The sequence below is a fragment of the Falco naumanni genome, chromosome 10, assembly GCF_017639655.2.
Source record: "Falco naumanni isolate bFalNau1 chromosome 10, bFalNau1.pat, whole genome shotgun sequence".
Lineage (NCBI taxonomy): Eukaryota > Metazoa > Chordata > Aves > Falconiformes > Falconidae > Falco > Falco naumanni.
This window is the reverse complement of record NC_054063.1, coordinates 20911670-20926394: the sequence shown is the minus strand read 5'-3', so window position 1 is coordinate 20926394 and position 14725 is coordinate 20911670. Positions and strand designations below refer to the sequence as shown.

The 14725-nt window shown below is 38.6% G+C and overlaps 1 protein-coding gene across 1 annotated transcript; it reads right to left on the bottom strand.

The window, feature by feature from the left end:
- On the bottom strand, positions 1 to 13646 carry LOC121094698 (protein-glutamine gamma-glutamyltransferase 6-like). Its single transcript, XM_040608669.1, has 12 exons — positions 13183 to 13646; positions 12742 to 12981; positions 8292 to 8410; positions 7403 to 7531; positions 7060 to 7240; positions 6709 to 6844; positions 5097 to 5200; positions 4761 to 5003; positions 3043 to 3360; positions 1965 to 2128; positions 1049 to 1173; positions 1 to 154 (listed from the first exon to the last, which is right to left on the bottom strand). The coding sequence occupies exons 1-12, from the start codon at positions 13424 to 13426 to the stop codon at positions 4 to 6; spliced, it is 2154 nt and encodes a 717-aa protein (XP_040464603.1). The 5' UTR covers positions 13427 to 13646; the 3' UTR covers positions 1 to 3.
- Between the last annotated feature and the right edge of the window lie 1079 nt (positions 13647 to 14725).

Below are 14725 nucleotides of genomic sequence, written 5' to 3'. Positions count from 1 at the left end.
ACATTATGCAGGTGCTACTGCAATGGTTACAAATCCCTTAACATGTGAAAATTTGTCACAAGAGAAGTCTACTTGCAGCTGTAAGGGCCCAGTCCTGCGAGGAGTGAATTCAAAATAAATTTTTGATCTCTCCCTCGGTGCCAGTTGTGCCAGACTGAAGAAAAAAAAAAAAGGAAGAAAAAAATCATTTTTTTCAGGCTTGCATTGTCTGTCTTTGAGATTTCCAAGAAGCAGAACTGCATGATACCTGGGGCATCAAAAGTTACTTGAGACTGAGCCTTGGGTTTTAATAATTACTTAGGGTTTGAAGCTTTGGGTAGACTAAGAAATAAGAAAAAGAGTACCAGCTTCATCTAATCTTGAATAGACTGATGGAAGTGAGAAGCTCTGCATATTAGGGCTGGGTACAAGCTTGGATAGTCAACACAAACTTGGAATAGGAAAACCATGATGTCAAAGGTCAGTGTTCTGTCTGATGCCTGCTTGTTTCATATCCATTGAAGCTTTAGGAAATATGAACTACTCGACACTGAGTTAATCCATAAAGCAGCAGAGTCCAGAAGAAAAGAAAAAAACGATAGAACATTTGGATCTTCTGTTTTGAAAAGGTATGATTTTTCTCATACTTTAAAGGTGAATAGAACAACTTCTTGTTTTGCCTGAAATGAGGGGAGCTAAGGCGGTGTCTTATTTGTTTGCTTTAGCTCAGGCTTATTTTTGTAGTACTAGGGTACTGTATATAAAAATAGAAACACAAAGCCAAGCTGTAGAAGGAGTATCAGAGACAAAAGAATTCGACACGCCCATTTGCCTTCCCAGGAAAGAAGAATGTTAGTAGTTTTTAAGTTGTTAAAGAAGTTTCTATGTGGAAAAACTCCACGATTGAGAAATCATAGTATCTCAATACGTATTTGGTGGTATTTCTATTTTCATACATAGAAAATATGAAAAAGACAATTCAACCATGATTTTTTTTTTCTTATTGAGAAACTATACATGCTATTGCTCATGTTAGAAGCACTGAGTAAAAGCTACAGGTTTCACTTACTGTATCTTGACTTGCTGATTCATCAAAGTCACTAGCATTACACAGCGGTTCACAGGTTCCGGGAGGGGATTGGCATATGAGATCTCTAGAGTAACAGCTTTGTTCACTACAACCCGCCGAGGAATCTGAATGACAAAGACACATTTCTGATTATTCACTGTTTTACGTTTTCCATGTACATTTCATGAACATTTTCATTAACATGGAGTCAGACTTCAGTCAAACTGTAAGCACAAAATCTCTCATACTTGAAGATGAATGAGATAGTGGTAGGAGCAGTGAAATTTAACTGACAGCTAGTATGCCTTTCCTAATACTTGAAGCTGGATTTGGTTTAGCTAAATGCTGCATACAGCTTGACAGCAGTATTTTGTGCACAATTTCAGTGAAATACAGACACATCTCATTAAACCTGTCTGATCTTTGGCTTGCTGAGTGGCTTTTTTTTCTTTTTCTTTCCCCCCTTCCCTCCCCCCTCCTTCCCCCTTTTCTTTTTTCCCCACATCCTTGATTACAGCGTTGAAATCATATAAACTGGCTCTAACATAGATTAGAATTAAGGGTTTAAGTCTGTATTTTAGGAGTAGGCAAAGTTGTTTAAAGGCAACACATGCACTTGCCAATAATTAGAATACAAATGAAATGTAAGTCAGTTATGTAAGCATAAAGCAGCAGCAAGTGACAGGGAAAGAAAGAAACAGCTGTTCTGAAGAGCAGGGGACAGATTCAAGCAAAGATTCAAAATCAGTCTCCTATGCCTACTTTCTCAATTTAAGCAGGCAGAATTTTAGAGCAACGTCTGAAAATGCAGCCTAAATTAATGCATTAATCCCCATTCTCATCTTAAGATCTGAGCTCCAGAAAGACTCTGTAGTTCCTTCCGTCTGTTCAGGACATCAGGGAGAGAATTGTTTACCTTAATGATAATGTTTGTGTCTTCTAAAGTGATAGTCTTCTCCACCAGCAACTTTGGCCCATGCATGTTCATGACTCCACACAAAGCAGTGACTTGGATCCTTTTATCAGTAGTCAGATATCTTCCATAATAAGAATAAGGGATCTTTAACCGGATGTGTTTCCCTGGAATTCAGACATATATTTAGGAACTGTTACATTCTGAAAGAATGCTAAAGAAAAGAGTTATTTTGAGGGGGTTTTATATTATTGAGGAGAACAGAAGATAAGGTGGCTGAAGTCTGTTTATATTTCTTCCTTGTGAGACCACTGGTTGAATATTTCCCTCTTCTGATAATCCTCTTCTACTTTAACTCATTCGACCCTTGCAGTTTTGAATAGAGGATTTTGGCCTGAAACCGAGAGAACCCACTCATCTGTCTTCCAGCAGATTCCTGTCCCTTTGTATTTCTTGTATTTGGAGCTCTAACCATTTTTATCTGTTCCCTCCTTATATCCTACTTGTTTTACCTTGGTCAAGAAGGAAGTTTGTGCCAAGTTTCACAGAGATCCTTTTCACATGACCTGGTCTCATTGTACACCTACCACTTTTCTGCTGTGTATGGGAAAACCTTTATCACCTGGGGGTGAAAAAGATCTCTGTAACAGTTTTAATAGCCTTGATTCTTGAAGAGAGACAGGGAGCCTCACTGTAACTTCTAACTTTTGCCCTAGTTACTTTCTGCTGAAGTGTTGCCTGCTTAGTGCCAGAAAGCATACATCAGACTTCTTATTTAAGAATGTGTTCCTAAAAATGTAATAATCTCCACACACGCACAATGTGTATACACACACACATATAATGTTACTTCTAGAGCTATAATATAAATGTAGCCTAACATTTCATGAGACTTTCAATTCCTGATGGAACTACTGAAAGTTTTCAGAGGGGAGGGAAAAAGATAATTTTAAAATGTAGCCATAAACAAGAGATGGAACAAGTAGAGGCTGATATAGATGTGATACCGATGTTTCCTCCTTTCATTGTTTTCATGTGGCTAAGAGGGCTATATTGGCTCCTTAGAGACATTAAAGGTTACCTTGTTTAGAACCAAGATCCACAGAAGTGGTTGCCTTCAGGATCTCTGTCACTGTTCTCCTTGTGTACAGGATGGTGGACGCACTCACATCTACCTTCACGGTCTTGTGATCAAAAGATAGGTTATTGAGAATTAAGATCAGGTTAATGTCTTTGCCAAACACTGGAGGTTCAGCTAGCTTGAGTTTCCCAGAGATCCCAGGGTTTCTAATTGTCTCTGAAGATCTTTCATCTGGAGATTCTGTGTGGCCTTCTGTGATGTTTGATCCAAATATGTTGGTCAAGGCCTTTCTATAAACTCGTCTTTCCTCAGAAGAACCTGGTTGAAGGACAGAACCAAGTAAAATTCATACTTTTGTTGCCATTGCATCTTCTTGTGTACAGGCTTTCAGAATGACATAGGATGTCAGCTTTGCATCGCCTAGAAATATGCGCTACCTAAAAGTTCCTCATATTTTTATTAGGCCTATGTTCAGGTTTTTCACACGAAAGTGAGAAACAAACTGTACTAAGCTGAAATAAGTCATTAAAGTCATTAAAATGAAATATGAGGCATTTGTACTTGTTTAGGATGCAAGATTTATTTTTCTTTGGTCAGAACATGCAGTAGTGTGGTCAGTGTTACTTTGCTAAATGATGATAACCGGCCTCTGTATTGAATATGGTTGCACTAAAATCTTGAGGAGTAAAGGATTGAAATATGGCCACTGATTCTGAATGGCAAACTTTTTTTTTTAAAGTGAAATACATCTTACTCCTTTTTTTAAGAAATTAAATGATTATATGAAATATGTAACCCTAAATTAAAAAAAAAAAAAAAAAGATGGAAAGGCATAGTTACCAAGTATTTGAGGGGATATAAAAATATTCCTGCAAACATATGGTTATGCAGTTCTTAACCTTTGCTTCTTTGTTTTCCAAAGTACAAATGAATGGCATTTAGTCCCTTTACTAGTCCCTAGTAGTTTTGTTTCCAGAATGCAATAATGTGGAGACTGAGTCCACTGGGAGTGCAAACATAACAACTGAATGGCTGGGTAGCTGATGTCCTGTTTGTGTCAGAACAGGAGCACAAAAATGCTGAACTTGGTGGATTTATACAGCCAGAGAAGGAGGCTGAGTGAGTTGCTCCTCTTGGAAACAGGATGTAATCAAAAGGAAAGATGAGGAGTTTTAATGGACACAGCAGGAAAGAACCCGAGAGAGTCTGAGCATGAGGTCATATGGGAGATGGATGTCTAGTGTTAAGAGGACTGGGGTTTAAAGTTTTGTATGAGTGGTTTGATTGTTGCTGCACTCCCTCTGCCAGATATGATGGAAAACTAGTATTTCTTAATCTGTAACTTCCCATAGTACAGACCTGTGCACAGTTCATGATACACAACAGACTCAGTTTTAAGACTTTTTGTTATAATAGCTTGAGGGTTTCTCTGCCCTGGGTAGTGAAACATACTTTATAGCCCTGTTTTGTGTATATGTTACATTTTGCAGATGTGTGTAAGGGACTAAAGTCTATTTTGTATTGTGTCTTAATAAGGAAACTACTAAATACACAAAACCATAAATATAATACACATTGTATTAAGAAAGTAGTCTGAGAACACTGGCAGAAATGTTTTCTGAAGGAAGGGGAGAGAGATCCTTAAACAAAACAGGTTACCTATCCTAGCTTTCTAGCACCAAGAATTCAGTAGGAGATAGTTGTGATAATTCCTTTACCTTCTGGATATTTGTAATTATAGGTGATATCCACACGGGAATTGCTGTCCACAGCTTTGGTGCTGATAAACCTGCCGATTATTTCAGTATCACAATAAACTCTTTTCTTACTTCCATCCTTGTATACAATCCATCTGTTGCAATCAGCATTCACCTCTGTATATACAAATAAGGTGTCATAGTCCAAGTCTACATCACCTTCTTTGATGGCTATGACAGATGCAGGGCCACACTGAAATAATCCTAAAACAAGGCGGGAAAAGAAGGTCAAACTTTATCAGTAGTGCTCAATTTGGAAAATGAATATTAAATCATGCTAAGAATTTACATTGCTACCTCTGCTTTGTTCTTGTGGAGTTGCATCCAAAACCTGCCATCCATTGTATGATGTTCCCAGGTCTGGGCGAACGAACCAGCTTTCATTCCAGACATGATAATCCCTGGAGACAAAAACAATGTCTAGAAAGCATAGTAATAGAGAGTCATAAAAACTTCCAATTTGAAAAGAGTAGGGAATTTTGGTTTTTAAAGATTCTCTAAGATGTGACACAAGCTGTCTAGTTACAAAAACTCACTACTTTCAAAGGATAGATTTAATGCCTGCTTTTGAGGTGTAGACCTCGGTGTGGGGAGGGGGAGAACATAAATATAAGCAGCTTGCTTTGGAAGCAGTGTGAGCTATAAGTGAAAGACTTAAGCCTTGGGTATAGGCAAGACTCAGTGATCGAGTTTGGTAACCTTTAAATGTGGGAAATGCTTTGTTTAAATAAAAACTTTCAATAGCTCTACTGGGTCAGATAAAATGCTCATGAAGTCCAATAGTCCATGTGTAATGGTGTGCAACAGCAGATGTTTAGAAGAAAAGAACAGCCCATGAAGAGAATGACCCTCTACACTCTACAATTTCTCACAGTTAGAGAATCATGGACTTTCTGAATTAGTCATTACACTGAGACCACTGGGTTTTATGGTCATTAGTCATCCAGTGGTAATGAGTTCCACAGACTCCAAAAGGAAAGGATAGCACTGAAGAGATTGATAAAGTGCAGGTCATAGGAGGACCTAGAAAAGATTTGTTGAATTTTGTTCAGAGGCTAATACTTCTAAGGAAGTTAATAGGTTAAAAACTTCTCATATCCTTCAGCCACATACACTCAGTGAAGGGAAGCAACTAGGTAAAGATGATACTTTTGGTGAAGCCTGGTGTGCAGTTGGGCCTAGTTGTTCACTTTCTTAAAAGTGAAGTAGCTGCGGAGTAAAGATTTTAAAACTGGAGGGCATCTAAAGTATAAAATGGTATTATTTAAAAGAATATCATGTTTCTTTGGCTACTCAAATTTTGGGGTTTGATTGACGATCATGCATCACACACAGTTTACAGCACTGGACTACAATGTCAAATAACGAAGTCTGGAGAGCGTTTGGATTGTTCTCTTTTCTTCAGCTACAAAGGGAAGATCTAGCTAAAGGAGTACTGGAAAACTTCTTGGGGAGGCTGGGAGGCCCCCATCTATAGGGAGGATGGACGGGCTAAGCTGAGAAAATGGTCCACAGGTTTTGGATGTGTGATGAAAGAAAGCTAGGGCAGCAGTAAACCAGTTAAGAGCATGGAAGGTTCACAGCTGTGTTGTGAGGAACAGACTGGTTACGTGTCAATAATTAACAGAACTTTGGGAACTGGTACGTTGTCAGTGGAAACATACTTTTTAAAGAAAGTTGCAATTCCTTTGTAGTCAGGCACTGCAAAACATTGGGCAGGTTGGTGGTTTAAAGTATTATCTCAAAACTATGAAGTATGTTTTCTTTCCAAAGGGATGTCTAGTGCATTAATTTAGATATTTGTATTAAATTTTGTTCACTTAGTTGCTTTTGTACCACCAGTGTTCATGTTTAAGTTTCATAAATCCTTTCTCTAATTATTGGTGAGATGCAAAAAAATTATATTTACCATGTGGAATCCTTGCCGATATTAAGACTCTTTCCAGAGCTGTCATAGTACTTATCGATACTCAGATTTCTATCCACATCGTGGGCAGAGTTAAAATTTGAAACCAAACGAGTTGGAATCCCCAAGCACCTCAGAACTGAAATACATTAAAAAAAAAAAAATAAAAATGCACAGAGAGCTTTAGTTCAATGACTACAAGTATCTGAGAAACAAAGTTGTCTAAATATTTTGTGATCCTTCAGTATTTGCAGTCTTCAGAGCACTGTTCTTTTTGTAGAATTAATTGCTTTGTAGCTTTGATAAAACCAGAGGTCACAAATGCCTCTATTTCACCACAGTCTTAAAGCTTACCTGTACACATCACACCTGCAAAAACCCAGCACTGGCCATACTGAACAGGTTTGTAGTTGTCCTGACGCCATTTCTGGAGGATTACCATGCTGCCATCCCATCTGGATGGATTCTCATGTGAATTGAAACTTCCTTGCCACTTTCCTAGCAGAACACCATTATCGTTATCATTTCCGTTGATCTAAAAACAGGCCAATGGACAGAATGCACAAAATCAATTGTGTGTAATGCACCATATCTAGCTAATTATATTGCTTAAGGTGCAGATGGCTGAGTCCCAGTGGTATAACTAATGCTTTCTGCTGAAGCATGTGGAATCCAGATTAAGTTGTTTATTTCTTACCATAGAACTGATTACTCGGCCCACATATTTAGGATCTCCTCTTCGGGATACATCAATGGCTGGGTCCTGACGATAGTACAGGCTCAGATCAAGCATGGTGAGACAGATGTTTAGAATGTGATCTTGAAACTGTGATCAGAAAAGATGTGTAAGAAAATAGTTTCACAAACAGAATTAGAGGAGATTCTACTGCAGTTCCTCTTTTCAAAGATACTCCAGCCCAAAGGTAACAGGGACGGTGAGGCACAAAGACAGTAGTGTGCAGCTCACACTGCAATATTGGTTAAAGACAGGGCTAACTAAATAAAGCAAAATCTGGCAGGATGCCTCCTGCCATCAGAAGAGATGGCTGCAGTAAAACTAAAACTGCCAAGCTCATTCTGACTGCAATTATTAGATTCACTTGACTTATATCCCTGGAAACATTCAAGGTCAGGCTTGATGGGACTTTGATCAGCCTGATCTAGTTGAGGATCTCCCTGCTCATTGTGGGGAGGTCAGACTAAATGAACCTTAAAGGTCCCTTCCAACCCAAACCATTCTACATCAACATCAGTTCTGGCCCATTGTAACTGCATAACAAAAATAGTGGGTGTGTTTGAGCCGCACAGGTATATTGTTACTTGTACTCTGGATGCTTTGGTCACAGTGAGGTCCATGCTTGTACCTTGAGCTTCAAGCCCATACATAATTCAGTCCTGTTGCAGTGCTGCACTAAGCCATCTCTCACACCAAAGCCTATTAGGCACACGGTGAACAAACTACATGTAAGGCTAGCCCAGTTTGCTGAGTTTTCATTTAAATAGGCATACCTGTCAGAGGGGCAAATAATAAGAGAAAATGCTGGTGGAGACAGAGTAAGAGCCCAAATGAATTTCTTATGGCTTACCTGTCCATAGTACCATCCTCTTGCTTCAATGTACTTTGCATTGCCCACAAAGATTATTCCATTTTCATTTAGAACATATTCTTGTCTCTCATTTTCATTAGCCATGTAGACATCATCGCCTGAAAACCAGGTTGGACATGCTTTTACACTTAAAGCTGAGAATACTAGCAACCTTTCAAAAGCATTTTTATGTTTATTTAGCAAGGAGAAAACTACTATTTGGAAAAAGCATTTTTATAGCTCCCTGAATATGTTCAGTTCAGTGAAAATGCCTGCTATTGTATATGATGGAGGAGCAGGGCATAAATCCATGTTATATTACTTTCACTTTTTTTCCCTAATTTTAGTGTAGCCTTGGTGTATTCTCTAAGTGTCCCCTATTTTTACATTGTGTTTATGTGAGGAAGACAGAGAAAAGTCCAGGCTAGCTCACTGGGTTTTTCTGCCTTTTCAAGGTACTTAAAAGTAGAATAGACATGTGAAAAGAATCACACTGACTTTTTTTTTTTCCCCCTCCTGTTTTCCAGTTGTGTTCATCTAGTTTTAAGATTCCCAAATACAGATCTCAACATTCCTGATAGCACTTTGGATCAGGCAAATAATTAGGGTAGCCTGCTGAAGCATTCAGTTTTATTTCATTGTTACTCATTGGTTTCCATAGTCTATGGCACAGTATGTAGCTGCTATGAAAGCACTGGCTTCCCCCAGATATTTTGGTTGATCGCTTTTGGTAGCAATGTCTACTTAGCTCTGTTTAAATTTATAATGCTTACGTTTTCTGTATGTAACATTTTAATTTTAATTTTCTGAAAGCTTCCGGATTTCAGAAAATGCACATAAAAATCAGCTTTTTTTGAGTCAACTTTTAGGAACTTCCCATCTTTCCCTTCCTGCAAATAAAAGATTGTATAATTTATTTTTAAATCTATATCACATGATATAAGTCTCTGTTTGTGGTGGCTGTCCACACTTTTTTTTTTTTATCATGTCATTGTTGATTCCCAAGCTTTTGGGTCAACATTGCCCTGGAGAGCTGTGTGTGGTTCCAGGTGCTGTGCTTCAAGGTGTAGACCAGTTGGAAAGTGTGAGAGGAGCACTCTTGAAATGCTCAATCTTGAAACGCTCAATCTTGAAAATATAACTTATGAAGAAAATAAAACTTATGAATTAACTCAGAATTACTTAAAAATAGAAAAAAATGAGGGTGAGGAATGGGACAAGCACAGTAATTATTCTAGACTTTCTTGTGAAGAGGATGGGGCGGGGGGAAGGAAATCTGTTGGTGTCTGTTGTTATGTAGGATGAGAAGTTACATGCTGAAATCAAAGCAAAAATATTTGGTTAGTTAATAGGAAAAAAATTGTAACGGAAAAGCTAGTGTTTTATTGGAGGGAATTGTTGGAGGAAGTACTGAAACTTCTCTAATGGTAATTGATCATTAAGAAGGAATTCAGTGTCTGTCAGGAATGACCTAAGTGCTAAACTGAACCTGCCTTAGAGCATGGTGTGGGACTAGATAACTTCCTAAGATCCTTCTTGCCCTATGAATTTATGATTCTGAGCAATCTAAATGTCCTTCTATAATCGCTTGAACATCCTTCTTTTAAGGTTTATATGCTCTCAATTATAATGTACTAGAGCCAGTTCTTTTGATAAGTATACTTGGACTACTAGGGTATTCCTACTGATAACTTGAGCAAGATTAACATTAATTTAAAAACAGGAGGAAAACACCCACAACAAATCTCCTCCTGTCAAGTATGACTAAATAGGAACAACGCCTTCTTCTGTTAGTCTCAGCATACAAGTAGAAAAAAGACCCTACAATCAGCCATGACAGTTCAATTTTTGGACAGTTATAGAAAGACAGACCACTATAGATCTAGTCCTTTATTAATTAATTCCTTTTAATAAAAAACCCGAAGTTGTTATATATTCTGTCCTCTCATTCTGAAGTTAAAGTTTATCCTGGCATAGTGAGAAACAAGCAGGATATACATTTCTATTGATAGTTTTTAATCAATACTTACGTACACTTTCTAACATAGATATACTTCTAGTAATTTCTTCATATAAGCTTTGCCACAGAAAGAAGTGACAAGTCTCAGACATCTAGGGAAAAAGATAGTTTCTACAAAACTCTCCTTCATATCCTTTTATCCTCTAAAACTTTAGAACTGATGTGTTCACTTGTGAGTTATAGATTAGCAGTGCATGACTTCTCGTTTAATTCAGGACTGCAACTCTTTATTCTAGTAGTTAACTGTACATTCCTTCAGTAGTATTAAGACATAATGCATTATTATCAGAGGCTGGCTTGCAAGTATGTTGAAGTCTCTTAAGTACATTAAAAGAGAAAACTATTAATGTTAAAGCATCACTTTTTGTTTTATCCACAGGTTTGAAACAGGTATATTAGTGAATTAATAAGGTTATTGGTTTTCACCATTATAGTAATATCAGTATTTTCTCTGACCAAATCCCATATTTATTTCAGATATACAACCTGTGAAACTAACTGGTTTCAGCTTGTTGAACTAGAAATTTTCTCTTGTCCAAAAGGCTTTTCATGTTATCATAGTAACCCTTCACTGAACACGTTCTAATTCCTAATTCCTATTCAGGAAAGATTAAATGAAAGAAAATTCCAAATGAGATCTCATCACCTCATATGATGGCATTAATACTTACATCTGGGTAACTGTTTCCTCTTATGCAGTTTAAGATTGCATTTGCCTTTTTCAGGACCATTTCACTTTCATTCTCATTCTGCGATTAACGAGAACTTTCACATTCTCCATGATTTCCAACTGGCAAGTCTGGCATTGAAACTGTTATTTCTCCTTAAACACATGTTTTGTTTTTGGTTTTGTTTTTGGTTTTTTGTATTAGTATATCTTATCCCTTCTCAACTGCTTCAGTCTCTAGCATCAACCAGTTATTTCTATGTGGTATCCCAGCCCATCTGTGTATGGACAGTGGTGCTTAATGTCAGCATATCAAAGTCAGTAATGAACCATTTAATCAGAGCGGGTTTTTTTTTCAGGTAACACTTAAGGATCCACTAGTAGCTCTTCTCCAACCCAGTGCTTTTCATTTCATCTCTAGTCCTGACTGTTTCCTTGTAAGTAGTTCTTTACTGCTACTACAGTTTATGAATTAATCCTTGTCTTTTCTAATTTAATGAATAATGTCCCATGTGGAATCATATCTGCACACCAGATCTGCCATTTATCCTTTGCTGAGAAAATAAATTTTGTATTTCCTTTCTGCTATGACACTTACTATAGTGGTAACATACCCTCAAACTGAATCTATTCCTGTTTGTCAGGATCAGGGAGCTATTCCACTCTGCAAGAAGCTTATTCAACAGCATCCTGCTTTAAGGATACTTTGGCAGTGGTCACTGCATCATCTGACAATGTTTTCTGCAAAATCATAAGTTCTAAACTGGAATGGCACAGCTTATTATTATTATTATATTATTATTATTCATCTGAGAATAATTTGTCTGGTCTTATGAGTACCACTGCTGCACTGGTCAAATATTTCAGTCCCTGCAGTGTGGCTTCCAACAATTAGAAGTTATACCACAAGTGATCTTTCGGGGGGTTCTGGGAAGGTTTTCCCCTCAGGACTGTCTATGCAGAGACAGTCTGAGATTCCTGAACAGCTTAAATTATTTCTGTCTTCCAAGACACACTGAGCTAATTAGAAGATTTTTTCATCTTGGCTCTTGACACATTCGTTAGTGGCCCTTGACTAACATATGGTCACAGAAGAAAATAGCGGATGATTCTGGTTACTTTTCTTTTATACGCTGTTTAGTCACTTAGTTGGCTAAGAGCTCCCTTAAATCTAGAGTGGTATATTTTAAGGCTAATCTAGGTTTCTAGACTGTTGCATATTTGCAAAATCTGAGATTAGGAATTTGCATTTCTCATGCAACTTTCTGAGGCTGCAGAAATAAAAAAAACGGAGCAGCAAGAGATGTTCCTCTTCAATCCGTGATGAAAGACATGGGAAATGCCCATCTTCTTCATACTAGCCCTCTATCAGCTTCTAAAAAGTTAGTTGAGCTATTGTCTTTGCAGTTAACATCTGCAAGAGCAGTCTTGCTTTGATTTAAGTGCACGTCAAGGACATTACTGTACGCTTGCTTTGAGTTCTGAGAAGTACATGCACTTCTGAAAATCTGTCAGCCTTTGTCTACAGAAAGCGGTCTGCTCACTCCTGAAGAGTCTGTGATAACACCCCGTATAACACATTTCATTAGGATAATAGGGAAGGAAGGGAGGGTGTGACACCAGCTTTTTAAGCTGTAAAACATATCTCTGAACAGAGAGCTGCTGGCAACCCAAAGAGAGCGAGCTTGACAGAGCAAGCTCACTGTGCAGATATGAAAGCAAATAGGTCAGTTATGTTCAAGGGCAAAAGCAATGGTACCTACCTGGGCACCAAGGGTTGAAGAGTAACACAAACTGCCCCAGGAATCTGGAGAAGATCTTGTTCCCTGAGGTTACCTGGAGGCTTAGATTGTATCGTCCAATGACAGCATTGGCTGGGCTGGATATTGTAAAGTTCGTATAACCGGACTCACTGGGTCCTTGGACAGCACTCCAGCCACTTGGCCCCCTCTGAGAGAGGGGAAATACAGCCTTTGTACGATGAGATTCTGAGGGGGCTGGTCCTGGTAGAAAGAAGGGGTAATTGGTTTCCATTCTAGAGCGGTTTCAATATTAACCTCACACTTGAAATGAGCGTGTGGGGTGGGGGCAGGCATTAAAAATAAATGAAGAAAAATGGCATCCTTAATTAAAATAAGGGAAGAGCTACAAGGGATAAAGTTTACCGTTCTGTGACAACATGGATTAAGCTAAGGGGGTGTTACCTATTTCAGTGACAAATGCTAGGCTCTCCCCAGCCTGCTGTGGTCTGTTGAAGTACAGGGTAATAGTGAAGGCTTGTCCTCGCCTCACAGTCAACTCAGTGTTGGCATATCTGTCAGTATGGTGTGTGCCTGCATTTAGTGATGGCTGCCAGCTGATATGTGTTGGTGTCAGATCTGTAAAACAGAAGAAAAGCCATGAAGAAGCAGCCAGCATGGAAAGAAACCATTTGCTGGTAAGTGGCATGATGAGGTAGCTAAAAGCAGTTATCTTTTACTGGAGGAAGGACAACTAAAAAGCAGATGCTCCATTAAATTGATTAAGTATAGTGGTTAATAATAGAAATTTTTGCTTGGGTTTTGTTATGGGGCTGTCACACTGAGGACTTGTGTACTTTGTATACTGTTTTATCGCTGGACTTTGAAAAAAAATTTACAGGGGCAAATCAGTATCACTTCACTGTCAGCACCAAATAAAGTGGCTGGTAGCCCCTTTACATTTTCAGCATATATATTTTTAGGATCCCAGAAATGGCTATTGAGGCACCTTACTTTTCCTGCTTACATCCTGATGCCATTTGGTCTAGAGTAGGAAAAGATGTGTAGTGAGAGATCTTATATGAATGAGGCTGGAGAATTCCTGCTATGAAGACAGGCTGAGAGAGTTGGGGTTGTTCAGCCTGGAGAAGAGACTGCTCTGGGGAGACCTTAGAATAGCTTCCAGTACCTAAAGGGACCTACAAGAAAGCTGGACTGGGGCTTTTTACAAGACCTGTAGTGATAGGACAAGGGAGAATGGCTTTAAGTTGGAAGAGGGTAGATTTAATTAGATATTGGGAAGAAATTATTTGCTGTGAGGGTGGCCAGACACTGGCAGAGGTTGCCCAGAGAAGCTGTGGATGCCCCATCCCTGGAAGTGTTCAAGGCCGGGTCAGATTGGGCTTTGAGCAACATGGTCTAGTAGAAAATGGGCCGGAACTAGATGATCTCTAAGGTCCCTTCCAATCCCAACCATTCTATGAACAAAAATATTTAAAGATATAAGTTGGAGATTTTGACAAAGAAATCAATTTGACTGAATTTAGCTCTGTCAAAAGTGACAACTGAACCATTGGGATTCGTGTTTTAGTAGGCACTACCTTCATGTCCTAGAAGAGTTCTGATGACTTACAGTGTACTTGGAGTTCTCCGATACCACATGTCCTCCTGCACACATACTATTATGATCTGTGGTTTAAAGCCCATGAAGTGGCTCTTGCTACCTTAAATGCTACCTTTTTGACAAGGAAGTATGTATATGATCTTCCTTGCATGATTCTTTTCCCTTCTACAGTTCTTATTTTATTGTCACGCTCAAACTTGAGCGGTTATGCTATCTTTGGGAGCTCTGAGAGGCACTGTCCTCTGTGTTTGTAACTACATGAGATTCCACAGAGTATACCTGGAGCATTGTGGTGTTTTGGCAAATGCTCAGGGCAAGTACCTTGGTGAAGATTCTTCCAAATCACTTTTATAAGTGCCGGCATCGTAAATGCAATAACGTTGT